Raw genomic sequence first — 26,596 nt, 5'->3', positions numbered from 1 at the left:
AATAAAAATTAATCTATATAATACATCTCAATAGTTTTTTATTTATTACTTGTATAAATACTCTAGGCATATTGGCATTTCTTCCATTTAACAAAAATAATTATAGTAAAAAATTTGATATTAAATCGATGATATAAGACAACCACCAAAGCATTGATATATTGGCAGAAATGTCTCTTCGAAATTTATGTGAATTGCGCTTTTCTTTTTGAATATTTATCCATATTTATTATCAATATTTGTTATTATAGGGAATAAATGGGAATGTTATTATAGGGCTAACTAACTAGTTTTTAATTTTGCGGCAAACGTTGGGATTATAAAAATTTATTATAAGTAAGGCTCGGAAGTTTTTTTTAGCTGCATGAATTGTAATTGATAAACAGCAATTGGTCTATGCTCTTATGAAGAGTACGGCGATTTTATTCGTTATAGAAAAGGAAAATGTAAAATTTTGGATTCTGTAGGATCTTTATCACGATAATTAGGATATAGGATTTTAATATCCTTTGATTGACTTCCAAACCTTAAGTATAGGATATTATCAAAAATTTGTTACATTTTTAACGCAGAGAAATATCTATACTTCCATTCTTTTGTGCACTTTATCACATAAGCATTTATCCCATCTTAATATTTGTTTATGCATTTGTGATAACATTTGTTGTACATTGGAATTATTTTATGACTCAGAGTTTGTCTTACTAGAAAAAGATATGTTGAGACATTTCTTTATCCATGTAATATAATTGCAATTATGTCTATCATTTTTATAAAGTAATAGTTCTAAGAGAATAATTTCCTACGAAACAAAGTAACCCGAATTTATGCTATAGTGGTTGATACTATTTGAACTTCTTGAGATGTGTTGCTTAGTGTTAAAGTAGCAGTAGCTTGCTGTCGCGAATTTTGACCGATGCCTCTACTTCCTGGTGGGATATATGTCCACCATGCTAGAAAAAAGAAAAGAAGCGAAGCTGCTTTTCCTATAAATGCCAGGGCAAGCATGTATCTGAAAAATATATGTATGTGAGCACACAAATCAAACAAGTTACCATCCATATAATTTGCTTACCTGCTCATATAATAGTTGTCGTATACGAGACATGCTCCTCTACCATCGCACGTTTCGTTCCACAAGATACAAGTATCATCTATAAGAGCGCCAAATACCATCGGTGCTGGTATTGTTCCCAAAATCCGAACTTTAATCCATTGTATGCCTAAAGCAAACGATCTCTGATCGTCTCGCACGACCCGCAGTGTAGACGAAAGTGCTGGCATCGTACATAAAAAGGTCATAAACATATTGCAAAATGCCAAAACGATAAATAACCATAGGTACGAGCACGTGCTTCCACAAGTGGTGTTAATAGCTTGATAACGAACAATATCACCACTATCATCGGTTGTTAAATTTATCGCCGGTGAATCTATACAACTACAATCCGTGTATATCTATATATAGAAAAATAAATGCCATAAAATTTATTTTTACAAAGAAATAAGATGACATCCATTCGCGAAATATATATAATAATTAATTTAGAAAAATAAAATTCAATACACTAACTTTAACATCGTTTATCGATATTTCACGATAACATCCAGCGTGGCAAGGTGAATAATATGTGATTCCATCAACGCCACATATAGGATCGAATTGCAATCTGGAGCAACCACAGCCATTATTGCAGATGTTCTCCAAAGATAATGAAATTTTTCTGCAATAAGATATTCACAATTCGTGTAATAAAAAATGCAATCAAATAGGTCTCATTCTGATAATGATTCACAATTCAACGATGATGATGTATCTCTAATTGTTATTATATAGACATTATATAGATAAATCTATCAATTGTACAAACCTCGTGATATTTTGGTAAGGAACGGTTAATCCAGCAAAATCTATGTTTGGACAGTTTAGAGCAAAACATAATGTAAAAATTATGCAGGCAGCCGTAGTTGACAGACAAAATTTCAAAATGCCAGAACAGGACAAATTGAAACGTTTTATCAAATAACCACCAAGGAAAGTACCGCCGCCTCCTGCTGGTACAGTTACTAATCCTAAAAACCAGAGCAACATCGTTTCATTATATGAGTTAAAGCAATAATTAATATTTTATTTCTTGATAATCATTAAGAACTAATTTGCTTAATTTATGTTTAGTATTATGCTTAGTTTTTTCTTTATATCGCGCATCTTCGAATCTTTCAAAAGATTTATACAAAAAAATATTATGCGATTTGAATGTTTCGATCACAGCCGGTCTGAACTCTCTCTTCAGTAAATGAGGTTAATTTAACAGAAAATTAACATAGCAGAGAAGCTAATCTTAAACTTGTTATATTATTGAAGAAACTCTAAACCGAAATGTTTAAACTGTATGATATTTTTTTGCATATAAATCTTATTAATACATTTTGTATAAATCTTAAATTAATACATTATACAGACAATCTGATCTCTTCTGCTAGTCATTTTTTTATTATCTAATTTAATTGTATATTATTTACCCATCAACAATGCAGCCGAACTAGCATTGACGCTGAATTGATTTTCCATTAATTTTGGCAGAAATGCAGCAAATCCGGCAATTAGCAATCCTTCACTGGCACCTGCTAAATTCAGCATAAAAAATGCTGGATTTCCGAGCAATTCGGTTAGAGCACGCGGCAGCTCTCGTATTTTGGAAAATACTTTTCTGGTTTCCGCAGTGGGAGATCGGGTCGATTTTTCATGTGCCTCTGACACCTTATCCTTAGCTAACTCCTCTGATCCTAGTCATTCATTTTTTAAAATAAAATTTAATAATATCAAATATTAGATCAATATCTAATAATCTAATATTAGATCAATATCTAATAATCAATATCTGTAAAATCTAATATCAAATATTAGATTTTACAGATACTTCCTTAAATTAATTTCCAAATTGTTTTATATCTAAAAAAATATAGCAATAATTATAAATACCTGGTAAAGCTCCTGGAAATGCTAAAACGGGTATAGCGATGATAAAGCAAATAACAGCTGCCGCCAAAAAACCAATCCACCATGCACCAATCCAGACATTATTATCAGGAGTTAGTCCAATTCTAAAATTTAACAATTTCAGGATACAAGAGATTTAGCGAAATATTGGAAAATCTTATGTCTTTGGAAATAAATTTAAAATTCGTTCTTTTTATACACATATATATGAAAAATCCTATGATATATTTTTTCTTTATATTATTTTGATTCATCTTCTAAGAGTAACAGATATAAATATGTAAAAACAAAGCTAGACTATCGATTAATTCTCCCGATATTTATCTTGATAAATATGAGTTTTATCTTGATAAATATGAGTTAATAAAAGAACATTTGACAACAACATTTGACGAACTTTTTTAACTAAAAAAAGATAAATAATAATACGAGAGAAAAAAGTACATCTAAGATATTATCTAAGATATTATATTTTTTATGTTGTGGATTTATTATTTACACGCATTATAATTTAATTTCTCGTCCGGCAATGACTTAATTTTGCCAAAGTAAATTGACATATTACAACAGATACGAATAAATTTGCAATGCATCGATCGATCATAGCGAAAATAGTGAAAGAGAAATATTCTTTCCCTATAGGAGAAAGAGATCTCTTTTCTGCTAAAGAGACATATATTATATATATACAGTTTGAATTCTTTTACAATGTAAGAGATAAAGTAAAAATTTTATCATATTATAAATCATACTATCATACTATTTACATAAATTATATTAATATCAATAACAAACAACGATTTTTAAATATTTTATGAACGTTAATAAATTCTTACAAGTGTATCTTTCAATCTTAAAATGTATACTGAAAAAAACAAGGATATACCAAATCGATAATTTACAGATATATTTGAGAAAAAATCGATATCTGATTCGCTGGAACGATATATATGTATAATGCTCTATTCCTTTGCTAGAAAAGTGTGACACGCGACAATGAAACTTATCGTAAAAAGAAACTCGAAAGTAAGAAAGCGGAAAACTGGGAAAAATATACGTAGAGGAGTCGTTCACCTCCTCACCAGCTTGGGACTATAACTGCATCTGCCGCTGCTTCTCCGGCAAAACTTTTCATTTACCTGCGAAATTAAACGCGGCACATGTAACGACTTTCACGAGCAACAGTAGGAGGACAATACCCTACGCGAATAACTTCGCGTACTTACTTTTGCGTTCTTTTTCTTGAGAATCGCATTTCTTGTAAAAAAAAAGAATGATTGCAGCCGTAAAAATGTCATTTTGTGTATGACATGTAAAATTGTATCGCGATTTACTTTCATTATATTCTTATTAATATATTAAGTGGCATAAAATTTTTGAATAAGTTCCAAAACAACAATTTAGGAAATTAAATACATTTTTTGGATAACAATTTATACTTAATAAAACGACAAGTTTCCTTTAAAATTATCTTCTAAAAATCGAGATTTCGAAACTTGATTTGCTGGCGGATAGCAGGTGTATATTATAAAAAAAAATCGTCGCTTTGATAACGATTAATATAATTCTCGCGCGATACAGTGACTCAACAGTTGATGAAGGGTAGTATGAGTAGTAGGGGAGAGAATCCATGGGGAGACGCGTAGATAAATGGAACTTGATTGTATCCTAAGTACCGGGGGATGAACCGACAGTTTTGAAGAGTAACATCGGCGTCATCGTCAAATATTGGTTCACCGCTTGATATTTTCTCTATAGAATATATTATATATCAATGAAGTTACACGCGCTATTAATCTCGGCCCATTATACGCTCTAATGATCTTGCGGAATATTTTTAACGACATCAATGCATTACACAAAGTACGTGTCTCTGCGTTTTTCATATTTCTTGAATAAATTTTTCTTTTAAATATCATATAAATACATAAAAATATGATGAAAGCTAGAGCGTTAGATCGTTCGATAATCATCTTAGAACTCGGAGCAATTGATTGTCAAATTTTATCATTTCATTCGCGTTAATTAACAGGTGTTTTATATTACTGGGAATATTTCTCCACTGATATCAAAGCTTCTACGAATGACCATTTTATGTACGTCTCTCGAATTCTAGTTGGAAAATGACAAATATGCGTATTTGCATACCATCATATCAGTGAGTTATTCTGCATGTCGATACACATGTAATCATATCCGTACATACGATCATATATGTACACACGTATGTGCCGTCAGACAGATTGGCGCAAACAGCCAATAAATCCTCGCTAGAATTTAATAAAGTTGCGCTGACGCGCGACTAAACGTGTGTTCTAGCGTGTTAGTAGGGAAAAAAGTAGAAAATACGTTTATATCGAAATGATGAAAAAACAAGAAATTCCGATGGCATACTATTACACGTTTATCCTGTTTTTTTCCAACCATCCTGTACAAATATTATAGAATATTTATTCTTTTTTTCTCATAATTTTCTTTCTATTCAAAATAAATCTAATTTATTTTTAAACAAGATAACAATATTATATATAGATATGTAAATTTATTTATCTTTATTTTAATATTGAAATACTTACGTCGTGGAATCCACCGTAAGAAAATCCGTGTAAATTTTCAGTAATTCACCACCGATAACGTAACCTAATGCAGGTCCTATTATGGCCATAGTATAATAAATACCTAACAATATATTTCACATGTTGAAATTGATCAATTAAAAAAATTGATACGACGTGTGTGTGTGTGTGTGTGTGTGTGTGTGTGTGTGTGTGTGTGTGTGTGTGTGTGTGTGTGTGTGTGTGTAACATTGTAATATATGCGCTAGATCACGTCTTACCTAAATACACTGAGGACATTTTTTTTGAAACATTTTCGTCTAAATATGTCACTCCGAGTGTATAAAAAGGCGCCGCGCCGGCACCATGCAACAGCTGAGCTACCAGAAATATGGTTAAGTACATGCCACTGTAAGGCTCTAGCTCCGCTTGAACGGTAGATTGATCCGTGCAGGATATCTGAGTGGCCGAAATAATGATAAATCTGGCGTCGTCGGTTCACTAGGTAAACTACATGAATAAAAGTGGAAATCGAGAAAAGCACGAAATTACAAACAAGTTTCGATCAGTCACGTATGCTTTAATTATGCATTGTGTTTATTATCGTATGATGAGAATTTGGTTTGAAATTTAATGAGAATTTAATATGTATATATTCCGTGTATATATAAATGTTTATTATTAAAGAGTATTAATCTCTTCTCGATTGTGTCAAACTTATCGCGCTATTTAATATAATAATTAAACTCGACATGTAAATAAAGAATTTGAATACGTGCTGTAATGATTTAGAATACTTAACTCGCTTACCGAGTGGCTTGACGTATTAGTGACACTTTGGCATACGTTTTCTGTTTGTTGACCTCCTCTATATGGTCCAGCAAGATAATGTGGAGATGCAAACAGCAAGCTTCCAATACCTAGGATTACAATTCCTACGCCGATATACCTATGACATTTCAGAATGCATACCACGAACTGAATTAATTAAAGACTTGTAGTATAATACGAGATAAGTATCTTTAAAGTTGAATCGTAAACAAAAGTGAAAAATTGCGTTGCTATATATATAAAGGAAAGAGATCAAAATCGACATAAATCTTTTAAATCGGTATCTTTTTATTTCTTAGTAATTAAATGCTTTATAAGTTGCTAAATAATTTATAAAATTAAATTTGCTCCGTATAGTTAAATACTCATCAAAAAAGACCATAATTCATATTATATCATCCGTATATATCGATTTAAATCCCTGAAAAATCCAAACGTTTTATAGCCTTCTTTTTTGACAAATTACATAATCTAAGTATCGATGATATTTTTTAATAATAAATATACGTTATTTTATATGTTTGTAATTTTAGTTTCGAAATTTTATTTTTATTGCTTCATTGCTTTTCTCACAATGCGCGATTAAAAAAATTCGATTAGATAAAATTCGATTTTCTTTTGTAAATGGATATAGATTATGGATATAAATTTGTACATATAGTCTGTATAATATATATTTGTGTTTTCAAGTATTAATTTAAAATATGTGAGAATTAATTAGCCCCCTCCCCCATATAACTTATGCGCAAAAATGTTTCCCATTAAAAATTTTTATCTTAAAAAATATATAACGCGAATGCGTTTTAATAAAATTTAAAAAATTAATTAAATGTAAATGATAAAAAGAAAAAATCTAAAAATTGATAATTTGTATAAATAAATAAGTAAAAATATTGTATTTTTATTATAAAGTATCGATAAATTTATACATATAATTTAATAATTTATTCCACTATTTTTCTATACTTTTATATGGATATATTAATTTTGGAAATCAATTTTTCTCAGATCTCAATTTTTGACTGCTTTTAAAAAAAAAATTTGCATAAAAAATGTAAAATAATATTATCAAGATTGTGATATTACTTTATAGAGTTTCTTTTCTTTAGTATATGTTTATAGATGTACAATTTTATTCTGAAATTTTAGCTTGTGATTATAAACAAAATATATAGGTTTTATATGTATTTTTTCTTTATTAATTTTTAGTGTATTATTTGTTTAAATTGAGAGTAATTTTATAAAAGGTCGATGTTGGTCGACCGTCGAAGTTTAAAATCTTCATACAACTATCGATTGTCGATTATAGCAAAAGTTTGGAGGCAGGTCGTTGTGACAAAAAAACAGAATAGAGATTAACGCCGACAATATCGGACAGACTGACATTAAGATTAATACATATTTATGAGAATCATCGTATAGAAGCGAGATATCGGTATTAATATTAATGCATAAGACAATGGCATGCATGCCTACCTCGGTTTCGATGCTTTCGCACGGCCACCGAGATAGCTTACTGGTACGAGAAGAAGGAAACTAGCAATGTCATATCCACCCGCTATCAACCCAGACTCCGATGATTTTAATCCAAATCTTCTTTCTATCGTTGTTATGACAACATTTACAAATCCATTCACGACCATTCCTGAAATAACCAAAGTACAAATAATGAACAAACCAATTGCTCATTTGCGACGTATATAAAATCAACTTTGCAATATTCACTATTCAAAAAAGATTATTTTAATTTAAAGATTATATATATATATATATATATATATAAATATGCATAATTTTATGATTGCTGAATAAAATCTTAATTATATATGTATAGTTCGACATTCGAATATATTCGTAGTTGGCTTGTAAAGCTCAAATATCAACTACGAGTATATAGTTAGCAGCGAACATGTTAATATACAATAATATTTTAACAATAATAATTTTTACAAAATAAAAATTTTATAGAAAATAATAAGAAAATAATGTTAATAATAATAAAAATAACAATAATAATGCCAAATACCAACTACGAGTATATAGTTAGCAGCGAACATGTTAATATACAATAATATGTTAACAATAATAATTTTTACAAAATAAAAATTTTATAGAAAATAATAAGAAAATAATGTTAATAATAATAAAAATAACAATAATAATGCCTTATGTTGGCAAATTGTCTATAATTATATGTTGCTTAATTGATGAAATCGTTTATGTGATTGTTTTGCTTTCCTTAATAAACATATATACTATTTCTATAAATTTTCATATCGACAGGATAAATTCAATTTTCTGTTATCATTTTTTTGCACCTATCTTTACAGTGTCCATAAAAATTTAAAATTACAATCGAACATATGGCTATTAATGTCTGTCAATATTATATAGCATCATATCAAACGTTATGTTATTAAAGAATTATCAAACATTGTAAAAGATTATGTTAACAAAGATGCGATTTATTTGATTTCCTTATAAATATTATCGTCGATATTTGAGATAATGAAGAAGAAAATCTCGAATGATCGAAAAAATTTAATCCTTTACGCGCTAATGCTAATAACAAAGTCAAAGGAGTGAATTAAAAAATGTTAACTGCGACTAATATTTTTATCTCGTTATTATTGATATTTTCATTTTTATATGGCGCGAATATAGAATCCATTAACACATTTTTTCAGTGAGATCCATACTAATTCATACTAATTTGACACAAAAAATCAAGCTATAGTACATACCTTGCATAGCTCCTGCCCAACATAACCAGAAAAGTGCCCATTTTGCGGTGCGAAATTTCTGCAAATAAATTGGTCTAAACCAGTACCAGCCGCACTTCAGATTGTCCGTGGTCCTATCTGTCTCCTTCAGAATTTCTGGCTTTATTTCCGGTTTTCTCGGGCCATCTCCAAACTGTTCCGGAAAACTAGAGAGGCTCTCATGCATATCCGGAACTCCCGACTATAAATTACGTGAATGAGTATTTATTTTTATTATATAAATAATTTTGTATATTGTCTTATTAACAACGTATATCAATATTTTCTTCAAAAGAACTTTATAAATTGATGTAGAAATGTGATGATAAAATAGCAAAGTGATAACACGCACTGAATTTTCAGTGTGCGTGAAATGACATGATTGGCTTTAACATAAGAGAAAATGCTACAATCTCTATGACCTATGATCTCAAATTGTCTACGCGCGTTTTACATTATATATTTCTATATTGATGATCATAAATTAAATATCAACTAGAAATTTGTGTCCTTTTTTTATTTTTTCTGTTAATTACAACAACTCTATGGAAAATTAAATTGATTATAAGATATATACATAAATAATATACTCACACTAAATGTAAATTTATCCCTCATAATTATTAACAATTTCCAAGATGTACGATAAAAATCTAAATATCTCCCCCACCCCACTTAACTTTCACTAATCACTTTTTTAAACTTTTTAGCGATAGTTGATTATTTCATATATGCGAAAATTTAATAAATATTTATTAGTGTATGTAGTAAAAATATTTTATTATAAAATAATTTATTAATATATAATCAAACATGGATTACATTTGCATTTAATCAATTAAAGGTTATGACATTTGTTTTGCAAAAATAAGTTGACTCGGATAAGAGAACGCGTCTTTTCATATAACTTGAGTTTATTAATTGTTAAAGACAAATACAAAAAATATATACGATATTTTTATTGCGCTATCTCGACTTTTCAAAGTAGGAAGAGATTTGTTTTTCATTTTTTTATACAAACGATTATTATTTGCAAAGCGCTCTTATTTTCTTTATCTATGTTACACCTTTTTTGTTTTTTTCTTTCTTTCTCTCTCTCTCTCTCTCTCTCTCTCCCTCTTTCCCTCTCTTTACGATATTTATTGTGAAAAGCTTTAATTTTTTCGGTCAAAAGGGACTCACTAATAAGACATAAATAAGTCATCAAATTATACCACGAAAATCATGCTTTATTTGTTTGATTTCGTTAATTTCGATACGATCCAAAAAGTTGCGTAGCGCTCTCACTGCATTATTGCTATGATTCTTGCATGTATCACTCACATCGTATTTTATTGTTGCAATATGCAGTTTTCAGTTTATCTTTTGCCAACTCACTAATCCCGATTACAACTCAAGTTGTGTTCGTATTGTACAAATTTATTACAATATATCCATATAATCCATTATAAGTCATTCGATGAAGATTCGAAAATATTAATAACTCATACAATAAATCAATTCTACATGCACATTACATTGGCAATATTCATTTTTATATTAATTCATTTTCAGTTGAATCGAAAGCAGTCGACGCGAACATTACGGATCGTGGCAACCGGGAGCGTATGTTGCACGCGACTGAAGTCCGCACCCGCGTTTCAAGCTCGCGTTCGCACTCCTACAGTTTTCCCCGTGAGCTTAAACGCGGTATGTACACTACTACCACTGATATCAACAGCGACGCTCTTACACTACATTGTAGACATACCCTTTCTCCTTCCGTTCTTCATTCCCTTCCCCTTCCCCTCCCTCTCTTTCTCTTTCTCTCTGTCTCACATATACATTTTCCACTCCCCTCTCTTACTCTCTTCTATCATTACCTCCCACTCTAGGCTCTTCTTCCTACTCTTCTTCGACTCGCTATAAACCCCTACACCCCTACTAGCTGTTGCTTCACTGTCAAGACGAACGAGCCACCCGATTCCACCCGTCATTTAAATGCGATCAAGTTTATTAGCTTTTGCAAGAATTTATGCATCTCACGTAATATAATGTAAAGTTTCTTATACAAGCCGTCTAATAAACGTTTCATATATTCGTAGAATCAACTTCCTAATGTCTTAGTCGTTAGGTTAGTTATCGAACACTCGTTATCAACTTTTCTGATCGATCTTTAAAAAAAAATACTTTTTTTATAGTATGACATTATTAGCGCAAATATTAATTATCGTAAAAAATAGATAAAAGATAAAATTAGCGATGTACTTGCGCAACATATGTTCGCTTATTCAATTTAAACTATCAATTTGATGAGTATTATAACATTATTAAATATAGAATTAACTAGAACTTTTTTTGTTGAAATTTTACGTAGCTTTATTTAAATTTTTACAGATTTTCAGAAGAAAAGAAAGAAAGGAGAGACAGACAGAGAAAGATAGATAGATAGATAGATAGATAGATAGATAGATAGATAGATAGATAGAGAGAGAGAGAGGAAATCGGAGAAACGGAGAGAGAGGCAGAAAGCAATCAATAAGATTTATGAAATTGATAATTATATTAATGTAGAGTTGAAGTATTTTACATTCGTGTACAAAAAAAACACAATACAGATTGAAATAAAAAATATGTCTCAGTTATTATATCATTGAATGAACTTTAAAGATACCAATTATATTTTCTTTACTACGAAATTCTAATGTAAATATTTGATGATTGGATATTGTGAGTAAGATTGATTTCTAAAAAAGACAAAAAATAAACTCAAATGTTAAATTATTACACAGATAATAACAGATGACGAAATAGAATTATACATTAATGCATTACATACATGGAGAAAGCGGTATAATTCGTCAAGCGATGAATCTGTGAGAATAATACAAAGAAATGGATGACATTGACTAGGGAAGTTTCATTATTTGCACGGAAATGTCAAAACTTCTAAAATGTGTGGAAGATGGAAATTGGAAGACAAGCGAATAGGTCAGGTCAGGTCAGATATATCAAACATATCGTGGACATGCCTGAATTTATGATAGTAATAACGCCAGCACGTAGAGGCAAAAAGATCAGAAATAAATCACTGATAATATCACTTTTTAAAAAGACCGGCACGAAATACAGATCATCGAGCGATGCATCGTGCATCTTCCTATGTATTCGCATATAAAATTGATAAATTTTTACTTTCTACTTCACACATATATTTTGTAATTGGTAAAGTAGAAAACAATCATAGAATATAATTGAGGAAACAATATATATACAATATTTGACAAAATTACAAATGCACAATTATAATTTTCAATAATAAATTATACGAACATAAATATGAAAAATATATCTCCGCCTATGTGAAGACAGTTATTTATCGTATCGGATTAAATATCATGTCCATTTTTGCCTTGCGGACAATTTTCGCGATTATTTGTTTGACGAGAGCAGTGCGTCACCGAAAATAAAAAAAAAAGTCACATTATAACGCATGACATACATGCATATGTATGTGCTGCGTGGCGTGTTACACAATATAAATAGCCAAAAAGTAAATCAAGGATCGCGCAACATTGCACGAGAAAGGGGAGCAAGGGAGGAATAAATACTTTTTTAGGGACCATAGAAAGCAACGCACGTTTCACGAGCCACGCGACCGCTTCGACATTTTCGTGGATTTAATAAAGATTCATGGCTTCCGTTTGCAGAGAGCGACTGCCGTGTACGGGTATGGGTTCGCTCGACGAAAAGACAAGCGAACGGACGTCGTCTCTTACGTGATCGTTTTATCGCATAGGCGTCGAATGTATTTTTTTTTCAAAATCTATGTATCGCGCCGAACGCAGTTCATTTTTTATTATTCAAGTAACTTTACAGAAATTTTTTTAGAGTTTCAGAAATTCTTAATCAAATAACTAATTTTTTTATTTCCATGCTTGAAAGATTATCCAATGACGGGTATACAATTTTTGTTGAACAAAATAAATTTTAAAATAAATTTCCGTGTAGCTTTTGATTTCTGCAGAACGTATATCGCGCGGCGCCAATGATGGTAGACAAACAACGGCTCGTGTCGATGCTGAAGGGCGTGGGTGAGCTCAAACGAATTTTATGGAGAAAGACTAAGAGGAAGCCTTTAATATTTTTTTTATTTATTTTGGAAAAGCACATTGCAATTTTTATTGCAATAAATAAATGTAAATCGAAAAAGTAAGAAAGAATTACATTCGATTTAACTAATCTTTTAAAATTCTGATATTACATATATACATATGTACATATGTATATGAAATCTTGTTGCGAATAAAAGTTATTCATCTTGTTGCTTTTACGCATGCGAAAATCTTTTGTTGAACTCCTTAATACGTACGTTGTGCTCTTTAATCTCTCTATACCGATGCAAGTCACGGCATATGACCTATACATTGACTAAAATCATTCAAAAATGATTTATTTATACATCACTTTCCTTCGTATCGTTCATATAATAACTGACATTAATCACGATTTATAATCGATTCTTTTATCGATTAAATAAAAGCTCTTTATATGTAGTAAAATGTTTTCTACTCGCACAATAGTTATCTACCGATCGAGAAAAGCAATAAACACATAGCGATATTCGTGTATAATAAAATACACTTTTATAATGTCCCTTTTCAATCTTTCCTCTTTCAAAGTGAAAACGAAAGTCTCGAAACCTTTGTGCGCGTCTTTCCAGCATGACATTTTTTTCTTTTATGCTGACACGTTTCTCCAAGTTCTGTGAGAATTTCTCAGCAGATACGAACCAATAGAGAGGCTGTTTATAACATAAAAGATAATGCTGTTTGTCATTTGAATTCTTCCCTTTCATATTTTTTTAATTAGAAATGCAAATATATACACAGACAAACTACCTATGCAAAAACATACAAACATATTTACTGTCGATTTATATACGATTTATAATGTCGGTTAGATAGGTTAGTTGTACTTAACGCATTAAATTTTTACAATAATAGTCTATTATGATAATGCAATGATAAATCTGTAATGATAAATAATTATCCATATTATATACGTAGCTGTATGTGACATTTTTGGAAAGCATGAGAGATAGAAAGTTAGTAGAAAAGTCATCCATCCAATCGGGGAAATAACTTTCGTCGGATAATGTTTATACAGCACTCGTGACTAATATATTCCTAACAACTACATTCAGGAATAACTCGATTTACAGATTTATGGTGAGTGAATATGCCAAGCAGCTTGTTAATGCAAATTAAATGGCACTTAGCTGACAAAAAATCATTTCGTGAAATAGATGTCAAGTATTTTGTTTCCTGTCTTTATCTATTTTTTCGATATTCACGCGCAGTATTACTACAAACGTTATAATGTAATGGAAACCTAATGGCAATTTTGTAACGTAGCATACACTTAGTATATTATATACATAATTATATTTTTGCAAATGTTAGTACTTGTAGCGAATTATGATAATAATTCGATGTTACAGCATAAAGTAAATATAAGTTGTAAGTAATTTCATTTAATAAATATACATTTGTATCTAAATACATTCGTCATTCTGCAAAAATCATTAAATAAAAGGGAAAAATGTGAAAAGCGAAAAAACCAATATTGAATAGGAATAAGAATCATTTCTTCATATTATCTATATAAATTGACTAATTATTCAATTACACCATAGCAGTGTGTCTTTTTCTCTCTTTTTCTTTCCCTCTCTTCCTCCCTCCCTCTCCCTCGCTTACTCTCTCTCTCTCTCTCTTCCTTTCTCTCTCTCTCTTTCTTTCTCTCTTTTTGTCCTTTTTTACAATTCTTCGAGCTTTCGAGTACGGTCCATTAATTGAGACAATGCCGGAGTACACTGCTCCGCGGTCTCCTTTTCCATCATTATTTTTCTCTTCGACATTTTGTCATAACGCGCGACGTTACTTCTCATAATTGCGGCGCAATCACGCTCGGTTCGCTTTTCTGGGTTTTTTAAGCCAGCACAAAACTGTCTCGCTCGTACGAGCGATGTTATTTGAAATAAGCATTACAATAGGAACGAAAAATGAAACCGAGTTTTCATCTTATTCAAGAGCTTCGGAGTTTCTCGAATTAAAAATGAGAGACGAGAGAGAGAGAGAGAGAGAGATACACTTTAATATATTTTAATTGTTATTTTCAATTATCGCATTAACACATGTTTTATTATAAAAAATTCTATAAATAAATACACATCTTATATAAATAAATCTGTCTTATATTTATTTTTGAAATTAACTATTCGATCAAATGAGTCCGCAGGCATTAATCGCAAAAACCAAACCCAATGAAATTAGATATCCCGAAGCCAATCAACCCATGAAAAATGGCTATAGAAATAGTATCACGAATACAAATATAAATTTAACAGAGATAGTTTTGTTTCCACAAAAATACATATTCAGCAATTTATTAAAAAAACAAAAACAATTAATTTATTACAAATTTTTAATAAATGCAACTGTCGAATTAGAGCGAATGTTTGAATTGGTATTAAAATCGTCAAAGTCGACATTAACTGTTTCGATCTTAAATGCTTTTGTAAAAGCATAAAAATAAAAAAAATACGATGGTGATAATTTATTTTATATATTTATCCGAAGAGAGGCGCTACAATATCTCGAATCTGCCAGCAGCTTCGTCTTATATATACTCATGCAAATTTTCAAAGTGCGCGGATGCAAATTTTCTCGCGAACGCAAGCATCGTTGGGACAAGTAAAATACGTTGGGTTATGCGATAGTTGTTTATTCTTTTGAGAATATCACGCGAAAGAATACGATGATAAACTCTTGACTTATCATTCATGAGATTAAAATAAAATTTAAGTTTGCAAAAAAGGATATATATATATATTGAATTTTTTATTTATTTACTTTGATTTAAGTGATATTTTTAATAAATTTTTAATAAATTTTTAATAAATTTATATATTTTTAATAAATTTATTTTTAATAAACAATAAGCTAAAATTTTTAGACTACTAAAACTTTTTAAAAATTACTCAAATCGTGACAACATATGTCAAGATTAACTGGAGCTAGATTCACTTATGTCAATATATATAATTCTCATCAGCACTATATATCTTTTTTTAGATACTTCATATTATTGACAAAATCATCTATTCTTCAATATTGACAAGTTTTATAAATCATCATTTTGTTTAACAATAAAATTTAAATTATTAAATTAAAGCTTTATTTCTTTTATCATAACTTATTTCTTTTAAAGTTTAAAACATAAAATGACATCATTATGTATATCACACTTATATCTTCATGTTGAAGCTTTATATATATTTATCATATAATTATTATTTAATATTTTTAACTTACCATTGGCTCGATGTCATCATAGCCTAGATTATTTATTCCAGTCATAATGTAATCTGTAAAACGTAATAATTATATAAATTATTGTAAATGTAATTAATGTAAATTAATATATTATTGTAATTTATAAAATAATTGTATTTCTTAGTAATAAACACATCATGGCTCTTTTAATAAGACTTTGATAAGAACTATTATTTTTACTTATCTTTGAAAATATCTACGACAAATAATACTGTATATATAAATGGCATATATAATCCAGGTAACACACGTTCGTTTTATATACGTTTCTTAAACCTCCAATGTTTTTTAACCGTAAAGCGTTAATAAGAGACGTTTCTATAGAAACGTTTTTAAAATCATAGTTAAAGAAACGTATTTTTCACGTTTCTATAGACAAAATAAAAATTAATTTTTAATTAATTTCAAATTAATTTCAAATTATATACTATACATATATACATACATATACATATACATACATACATATAAATATATATATATATATATATATATATATATATATATATAATTATTACGAAAACTATATTAATTTCTATTTACAAATATATGAATAAAATCACTAAGAATCATTAAGCATCAATATTTCATTGATCTGCAGTAGAAACGCTTATTTTACTTTATCTTATATCTCACTAATTATAGTCAGTGGAAGTAAAATTTCATTGTAAAATAGTAATTGCTAGTTCATTCGTTTACTGCTACGATGCGATTTTTTCTCATACTTAATTTATAGTGATGAGAATTATATAAAGCTTGCAAAGAGTGACAGATAGAATTAAATGTATTACTTCGATTTAATTTCTGATATAATACCAATAGAGGAACTTCAGATATTAAATCGATTTTATAAATTGGACAAGTAAATGTCCGACCAATAAACGAAAATGATCTGTTCATTATCTATTTAAATAAAATAAATCATCATTTATTTAAGATGCATGTTCAATATATGAACGTAAATATAAATAAAATTTTTAATTTTATACGAAGTAGATAAATTATAATCTAATATTACTGATTAAAACAGTCAATATTGCTAATACTTTCAGTGAAATATTATTGATTTATAGTGCTATAATAACTTATAACTGCTGTATCAGCTCTATTCACTATTTTTACTGATAATATACTGATTCGCTTTTGGAGAGTGTGTATGAATGCAATATTTTATTAATTCAAGAATCAATTTTTGCTTTAACAAAATTTTCTTTGTTATTAATTTGATTTTTTTGGGAAAAATTTAAAAAAAAAGATTTATTCTTTTGTGTTCTGACTTGATTAAATTATTTTCATATTTATTGTAAGATAAACACATGAATGAAGAAGAAGTTTTGTATATTTTCTTATACTTTTGCTCTATTAACTTTTTAATTCAACGTAATCCAATTTCAAATTAGATTATAGCCTTAGATAAAAATTTATATCCATCTTAAAAAATTATATGTCCATCATATAATGTTTCATGTGAAAAACTATGAAAAATTTGATATTAAAAGATATTTATTGAATTTTTTTTGTTCAAATAAATCTCGAACATGTGTGTGTGTACATGCGTGCATATGCGCAAGTGTGCGTAAATGTACATTCCCATACAGCACAGACCATTGTTGTTACATTGCAGCAATATTGCAGCAACATTGCAATACTGCCGCAATATTGCTGCAATGTAACAACAATGGTCTGTGCTGTATGGGTTAATGTAACTTGTATCCAGTGAATCTTTTATCATCAATTTATCTTTAAACTTTATTTTACTTAGAAAATGATCTAAGGTGAATTTAGTAAGGTTGAATTTCATTTGAAATTAAATTAGAGATTAGATTAGTAAATTTATGGGATGAAAATACAGACAGAAAAGTGAAGTTCTTGCTCTGTCCACGCACTCATTTCAATAAATATACAAATATTTATACCTCAGAGAATTTAAAATTTATATTCGATGGAACGCAAGTTGTTGCATTCAACACTCATTTGCATGTTTCACTTTATATATTTAACTTTTATACGTTTATACGTTTAACTTTTTAATAAACAATGAATTACAGCTAAAACTTTTTAAATAATGGTATTACATCAATTTGATAATATATGTATAGTAAAAGTAATGAATCATATGTTATGCTATCTTTAAAAAAATATGTGTGTGTGTGTGTGTGTGTGTGTGTGTGTATGTATGTATGTTTGTGTGTGTTTAATTTAAACGTTGAGAAAATATCAATCATACATTTATGCACATCATTGTTAGATCTTATTGTTAGTAAGACGATCGTTGATAGGTGTGAATAAAGCGTAATAGCGTTCAGAAGAGTCAAAGTAATAAGATAATAGACATCATGGTTAAATTATTATGCACCCTGCGCGAAATATATGTTTAGACTTATCTTTATATGAATTAAATTCAAAGTTCTCATATAATAGGTTATCCGTTGAAAAATATTCAATTCTATTATATATATTTTATCGAAAATTTTTAAATATATTATATGTACATGAACGTAAACTCACAATTTAATTGATTATATATATATATATATATATATATATATATATGTTTATAAGCTAATTCGGCGGCTATTTTACATTTCTCGGTCGCTTTTTTCTCAAATTTATTATATTCAAAAGAAAAGTCACACGGAATTTACATATTTTATTGCAAATATTTAATGGCATTCCTTTCTATCCGTTATAATAATATTACCGGATAAGATTTTTACTTTTATTTAACTTTTCTTCTCCTTTTTCTCTCGAATTTAAAGCAATATACGCGCGACATGAAAGATATTGATGCGGAAAAAGCATTGGAAAAATTGCCGTAAGTTGCGCGCCGTACCACAACGGTTCCGACTCGGTGATACTAATTATATGACTCTTTACGGATACTGGCGCTTCCGTTAATTAATTTACATCTGTCTGTCTCTTTCACATCGTTATATAATTAATTAATGTAACCGTAGGCTTAGAAGAAAAGGACGATGAGAAGTGATTATACCTATATTCTACGTGGAATAAAATGCGACACATGGTCGTCCTTCTTCCGCTGTTAGTACATTTACAAAAACTTACTAAAATTATTATAATTATATAATACAATATCTAATAATGCTATATTATTATAAATATTATGTTAACAATTAGTTATTTATTTCATAACTTTATTTACATAACTCATACTATCATAACTTTATACACGTATCTTTAATATATATATATATATATATATATATATATATATATAAAATGTTAAATTAATATATAATATTAAAACAATTAAGATGTATGATTTATTTATGATATTAAAATATGTATTGTTATATTTACTATCATATGATCTTATATTACTTACGTATTTAAAAATATCTAGAGATGAATCTTGATTCTGATGCCTTATAAATAACGTTTTATAATCCATATCGACGCGATACAACACATGATTATGTTACAGAGATTCTGTTATAACAGATAATATCCATTATAATAGAATCTATTTTTAACAACTAAAAAACTTGCAATCACGCATGACATTTTATCTTACAAACAGGGAGAGCGAGATCACGAGTTCGAAACGATTGCCTTGGGCACTCGTTGACTAACTGAACATTGTGTAGTCTCAAGTCGGTGACTTGAGTTCTGAGAGTGGGGTTTATGCTATGTATATAGCTATATACACTTTCAACATTTTCGATATGCATATCTGTCTCATACGTGACCCGAATGAATACATGTATACCGTATAAATACCACAATGTGTTTATATTTATAAGACATAAATATATATAAATTCTGTGATAATCAAACAACACATACATACATCTCTCGTATATTTATTTTAAACAATTTTTATACAACATTCTTTTATACGAGATTTATTGCAACATTCTATGAAATATTTTCCTTATTTTCATTATTCCTTAATTTAATTATCTAACTTTCATCATAATTTTTAATTTTTAGTTGAATAATTATTTTGCTATAAAACAAACATTTATTTTTGTTAATTATATATTTATAATATATATTTATTGAAATTGATTATATTTATATCTAGTTGATTTACTGCATTCTAAAATATCTAAAATCACAACTACTACTGCTACATATATATGTGTGTGTGAATATGTGTGTATATATACATATAAAAAAAATGAAAATTCTCCATTTTATCTGTTTTACTAATGTTGATGTATAATTGCAAAATGATTTGCGATTTTACATTTTTATCATATCGAAGTGTCTATATACAAATGTGTATAAAGTTAACTTGCAAATAGTTAATGTTGGATTATCTTCAATAATTTTTCTTTTCGATAACTTTTCTAATGTTATCAGTTTCTCAAAACTCAAATCAGAAATGCACACATGTTGAGTCATTTCACTAATGACGCAAGTAATTTTTAATAACGCACTTATATATATGTAATTTAATATAACACTTTATACTTTATTAATTCTAACTTTATACTTTATACTTTATAATCTCACTTTATACTTTATTAATCCTAAAATTATGAAGTAAATATATTTGAAGTAAATATATACTTTATAATCTCACTTTATACTTTATTAATCCTAAAATTATGAAGTAAATATATTTTAAAATAAATACGATTATGAAGTAAATCTAAGGTAAATTTAAAGATAAATAAGTTTATTTTAAATATTATTTTTAGAGAAAGAAAATCTGCCGATACGACGTATATTAACATTTTGTCGATTATTATATGAACAAGAAAAAATTTATTAAGAATATTAAATATTTATTTGTTAAAAATAACTTTCATAAATCTACAGAAACATTATTTTATTATTTTGTTATAACAAGAACAGAATAAGTTCATTCTGTCTTGTTTCGCCATTATTTTGTTATTTTGTTATAACAAGAACAGAATAAGTTCATTCTGTCTTATTTCGCCATTAAAAAAAATTATAGTTATATTTATAATCATATTTTCGTTATAACAAAAAAATAAATTTATCAAAAGTAAATAATTTTATTTTAGCAAATTTTTACGTTATGATAAAACGTTGGTTGATTTCATATCAAATATACAATAATAGTGCAGCAAATATTTTTTCTCTTGATGATATATAAATGATTTTCTCTTTCATTCTCTTAATGATGTTTCTTAATGATTACTCTTTTTGTCATTATTAAAATTTTGATATCAATAGTGAAATATGGATTGATATTGTCATCTATTCGCCTGTTTATCGGAAAAATAATAGATTACATGCATCAAAAATTTAAATAACATAAAAATATATAACATAAACGATAAACAGAACGATAAGCGAAAACTAAACGCATACTTGAAACCAATCGAATCATCTCCAAATCGTGCAAGTATTGTCTTTGCTAGCGGTAATTATACTATCTCCTGTGTACGAAAATGCACAAGCAAAGACATCATCGGTATGTCCCTTCAATTGTTGAAAGCAAGAACCGTCATCTACGGACCATAGCCTAGCTGTTTTATCCAAGGAGGCAGTTAAAAGTTGATGGCCATTTGGACTGAAACAAACTGTAAATATATTCGTGGGAATTTGAAGTACATTGAAATGAATATGAGATAATCGCGAAATATCTATTTGCAATCAAAAATTTACCTTGTGAAACTTCTTCTCGATGGCCTTTCATCAGTGCTAATTGTTGGAAATTGTTGCTTATATCCCAAATTCGCGCGGTAGTGTCGCTGCTAGCTGTTGCCAGTTTTTTGTCATTATTCCCGAAAGCGAGATCCAAAACTTCGTCGTCATGTCCCAGCAAGGTAGCTAGGCAAGAATTCATTCTTACATCCCATATCTTCGCGCTTTTATCCATCGAAGATGATGCAATTAACGAGCAGTCGAAATTATAAATACAATTGGACAATTCCGCGTGATGTCCAATCAATACACCCGTTCGTCTAATTATTAGTAAAAATATTTTTATTTTCGATCAAGTTTAGCGTATGATATGATATGAAAGAAAGTATTATTTTAAGAAAATATAATTTTATGTGTAAATAACACTTGTGTAACTATAGTACTAATAACAATGATACTAGCTTGTATATATTAGATAACAACTGATACGTACTGATTCCATAAAAATCTCTCTCTCTCTCTCTCTCTCTTTCAAGCAGTTATATACTATATTTCTTGATATTGACAATTATTTTATGACAATAAATTTTAATGCAAGTCACGCGTTACGTTTAAGGCCTAGCATTAAGATAAGATATGTAATATAAGATAAGAAAGAGAACTCAATACATACGCGAAAATTCTTGTATCCCAAATGTTCACTGTCCCATCGAAAGAACCTGATATGATCTGATTTCCATCATTGTTATAATGCAATGCAATAACTTCCGCCGTATGGCCCTTCAACGTACCCAACTCTTGACCTGTCGAATAGAAATCTGTTTGTGTTTCTTATATAAAAGAATATGACATACTAGTATAGCATTACTTTATTCTAAAAAAAAATACGTATCTTGGGTAAACTTTACTTAATTAACAAATGATTAAATAGTAAAATCGAGATGCTTGGTTAGTCCAATTTGTTTATTTAAAAACAGAAAATAAAATTTAATTATTTCATGAAAGTTATAAAATGATTCCAAGATCAATAGTAATTAATATTTTATTAATATTCTAAATTGTGTAATAGTTTAAATTACCTTTAAATTACATCCCAGAGATGAATAAAATTTTGGAAATTTTTCGCAACAATTTAATCTTAATTTAAGATGGTTTAATTAGAGTATCAGGCTATCATTGTGATAACATAAGCCAATAATAATTAAACACAATAAGCAACAGTACATTAATTGCTTCCGCATTGTTCGCACATCGAGAAATAGAGATTCGATAGTAGTCGGCCGCGTTGAATCGATTACAAACCATATGTCGTATCGGCGCGTATTTATTATGTAAGATAACACTGCAATATTTTCAATACCAGTTTCTATATGGAATATTTTTGATGTCGCGTCGATGGAACCAGTCGCGAGCTTGCATTGCGTCGGTGAGAATTTAGTTACCACCACCTCCGCATCGTGACCCCACATAGTCATGAGGCAGTGACCTGTCCGCGAGCACCAGACTTTTGCCGTTTTGTCAAAAGATCCGGTCACAATTTTATCTCTGAAACGATAAAGATAACATAACGATAATAAATTTAATTCAATTACTACCGCATTACAACATGTGGTAGAAAGCACGTAAAAAGAATAACTTAGCCCACTATAAGTTATAATGTCATCTTACTTTCAACCTGGATCGATGTTGTTGCAAACTAACTTTGATTATCGTGACTTACGAAGTTGGATTGTTGAAGGAGACGGCGTAGACCACGTTCTTATGGCCTTCGAGAGTAAAAAGCTCCGTTCCACTGTCAATGTTCCAAACTTTACAAGTTCGGTCATAGCTTCCTGTCAAGCATCTGTCAAATGTATCGATTATATATTTTATTTCAATAAAGTACCTGATGCATAATATTTATTTATTCTTAATATTGAATCACTCTTATATCCTCTTTCAATTACAATGGCTTTAAATCGATTTATCAACTATCGTATGCATTGGAATATATAAATAACATAAAAATATCAATTATTTCGAATTATTTCGAAATTTTATGAATTATAAATTTTATAAACAATTAAGCAACAATATTAATGTGAAGTACCTTTTACCTAGTTTATCAAATGCTATATTAGTGACTGGCAAAAGATGGGTCTGTAAGGTTTTATATTTGTAGTAGCGTTTGGCGTTTGTATCGCAAACTTTAGTCTGTAGTTTCTGCAGAGTTTCGACTAACTGGTCCATTACACTTTCGGTTATTACAGGTTCAGCTGCTTTTATGCTCTCCGCTAATGCTCTTATGTCCGTTCTGCAAAGTAAATCGTGTAATTTCTCGCTTTACTCCGAAAACACGCATCAAATGTGCATGTAGTTCGATGTTTAAATAAAAACAAAAACGAAAATAAAATAACGATGGTAAATAAAATTTTAGTTTCTTTTTTCATTGCCTTTTACTTAAAAATTATGAATAATAAAAGTTATAATAAAAGTATATTCTATTACCCAGCGGACAAATCTAACAAATCGATCATTTTTGTTTTGATATCACCGCCTTGTGTGTACTCTAACGCGAGACCTAGAAAAAAAGAACATTTAAAATTAATGTCGAAAATATTAAATTAATTCAATTTTATAATATTTTAAATTTGATTTCTGCGTTTTTTCTTATTAATATATTAAATTAGTACTAAGAAATTTTTATTATATAACTAATTTAATAAAATATATTAAAAAGTAAAAATTGCAATATCGATTTTATACATGAACTAAATAATATTGTATATTTGCATGATTTTATTAAAATTTTTAATTTGCATTGTAAATAATTCTTGTACAATCGAGTGCATTAATATTATCTAGTACTTTTGAAATTACAAGGATATTTTTTTTAATTATTTACAATGCAAATTAAAAATTGTAATAAAATCATGCAAGTAATTATTTAGTTCATTCATGAAATCGATATTGTGCAATTTTTACTTTTTAATATATTTTATTAAATTAGTTATATAATAAAAATTTTTTAGTACTAATTTAATAATACATTAATATTTAATATATTTATATATATATATATATATATATATATATATATATATATATACTTTTTGAATATTACAAAGAAATTCGAATTTTGACTATAAACGAACAACATTAACGCATTCGATAATATGTCATCTACTTACCTGGTGGAAAATAACGAAGCAAGAATTTTAACAACCTCATGTGGAAATTACAATTAAAATACGTTTCAAACAGAGTTGCAGATCACTATCCGATGAGAGAGGTGCCCGATTCAATTATAAAATGTAATCACGCGTCAAGAATTACAATCTATCACGAAAACACGTTTTCTCTGCATTAATCAAATCAATCAGAACTGTCAAAACCGCATTTCTTTCACCTTTCACGCATGCATGCGTGCGTGCATGCCAGTCAAGCCTCAAGCGTGTTGTCTTGTAAAAATGTTCATACGTTGCCTAGAGATCCAAGATTGGTTGTCAAGGCTCGCTTGATCAATCTTAAGCATTAAATGTACATACATACTAAAACTAGAACATTACAAGAATATTAAATTGATTATTTAGAACTGACAGGATAGTTAAGAATTTATTCGTAGAATTTATTATTGTCTACTTGAAATACAAAAAATAAAAGTTTAATTTCCATGTAAATATATATCTTGAATTTTTTAATAAATTAAATTAAATTATTTTTACAATATATGGTATTATATATATGATACTATTTATTTAATTATGTTGAATCAATCGTTTATTATGTGAGATATAACTACGATATAAGGGGAGATTCCATTAGCACACATTTCGATAATACACATCCTTATATCGTCTGATATCTATAGATTCATTGTCAGTCTAAAATAACCAGTGGATCAATCAGAAGGTTCTAGTGTTCAATTGGCAATTTGGAATATTGGGTTTTGCTCGATATAACATATGTTACATATATATTACATTTATGAGATAAATTTTACAATTAATAATTACTTATTATTTATACATCTATAATATCACAGTAAGCAAAATGTGCGCAATATTAATTATCATTCTATTGTTATCATTTATCATTATATAATTAAATAATTTGAAATTTGGCTCAAATAATAATTATAATAATAATTAATATTTAAATAATAATAATTAATAATTAAATAATAATAATTAATAATTAAATAATAATAATTAATAATTAAATAATAATAATTAAATAAAAATTAAATCGAAATTGGCAAATAAGAGTTACAACGCGGTAGTTGGAGTGCAGAGAAAAAACAACACTTCCTTCTTTCTTTCTTATTTTTCGTTTATTTCGGAAAAATAAAAATAATTACATTAATAACAAACGAGCGTTTTGAATCATTTTTTGGTTCCTCCTCAGCGTGATGTTAACAATATTACAAATTAATTACATTATTAATTACATTAATTATATTATTACAAAATAATTTGTAACATATATATATATATATATATATAT

General features: G+C 28.5%; 2 protein-coding genes across 4 annotated transcripts; both read right to left on the bottom strand.

The window, feature by feature from the left end:
- Positions 1-21: 21 nt before the first annotated feature.
- On the bottom strand, positions 22-20,145 carry Oatp26f (Organic anion transporting polypeptide 26F). 2 transcript variants are annotated; one of them, XM_083107273.1, is made up of 13 exons: positions 19,872-20,145; positions 16,505-16,557; positions 9,132-9,351; positions 7,864-8,032; positions 6,367-6,505; positions 5,838-6,015; positions 5,578-5,680; positions 2,984-3,105; positions 2,524-2,787; positions 1,872-2,073; positions 1,574-1,724; positions 1,076-1,458; positions 22-1,012 (listed from the first exon to the last, which is right to left on the bottom strand). In XM_083107273.1, exons 2-13 carry the CDS (start codon positions 16,547-16,549, stop codon positions 826-828), a joined length of 2,163 nt encoding a protein of 720 aa, XP_082963399.1. In that variant the 5' UTR covers positions 16,550-16,557; positions 19,872-20,145; the 3' UTR covers positions 22-825. The 2 variants fall into 2 exon arrangements, with proteins under 2 accessions (XP_082963399.1, XP_082963400.1); XM_083107274.1 differs by lacking the exons at positions 16,505-16,557; positions 19,872-20,145 and adding an exon at positions 9,744-10,886.
- Positions 20,146-21,386: 1,241 nt separating this feature from the next.
- On the bottom strand, positions 21,387-25,557 carry LOC145975441 (uncharacterized). Of its 2 annotated transcripts, XM_083105932.1 has the most exons (9): positions 25,282-25,557; positions 24,599-24,671; positions 24,201-24,404; positions 23,832-23,954; positions 23,472-23,656; positions 22,785-22,914; positions 22,133-22,431; positions 21,836-22,047; positions 21,387-21,729 (listed from the first exon to the last, which is right to left on the bottom strand). In XM_083105932.1, the coding sequence occupies exons 1-8, from the start codon at positions 25,319-25,321 to the stop codon at positions 21,851-21,853; spliced, it is 1,251 nt and encodes a 416-aa protein (XP_082962058.1). In that variant the 5' UTR covers positions 25,322-25,557; the 3' UTR covers positions 21,387-21,729; positions 21,836-21,850. The 2 variants fall into 2 exon arrangements, with proteins under 2 accessions (XP_082962058.1, XP_082962059.1); XM_083105933.1 differs by lacking the exon at positions 21,387-21,729 and having other exon boundaries at positions 21,869-22,037.
- Between the last annotated feature and the right edge of the window lie 1,039 nt (positions 25,558-26,596).

Source organism: Camponotus vicinus, unplaced genomic scaffold (genome assembly GCF_025532165.1).
Source record: "Camponotus vicinus isolate PSW18456_S1 unplaced genomic scaffold, iyCamVici1.0 SCAF_8, whole genome shotgun sequence".
Taxonomy (NCBI): domain Eukaryota; kingdom Metazoa; phylum Arthropoda; class Insecta; order Hymenoptera; family Formicidae; genus Camponotus; species Camponotus vicinus.
The sequence above is the reverse complement of the archived record's forward strand: the minus strand, read 5'-3'. Positions and strand labels throughout refer to the sequence as shown.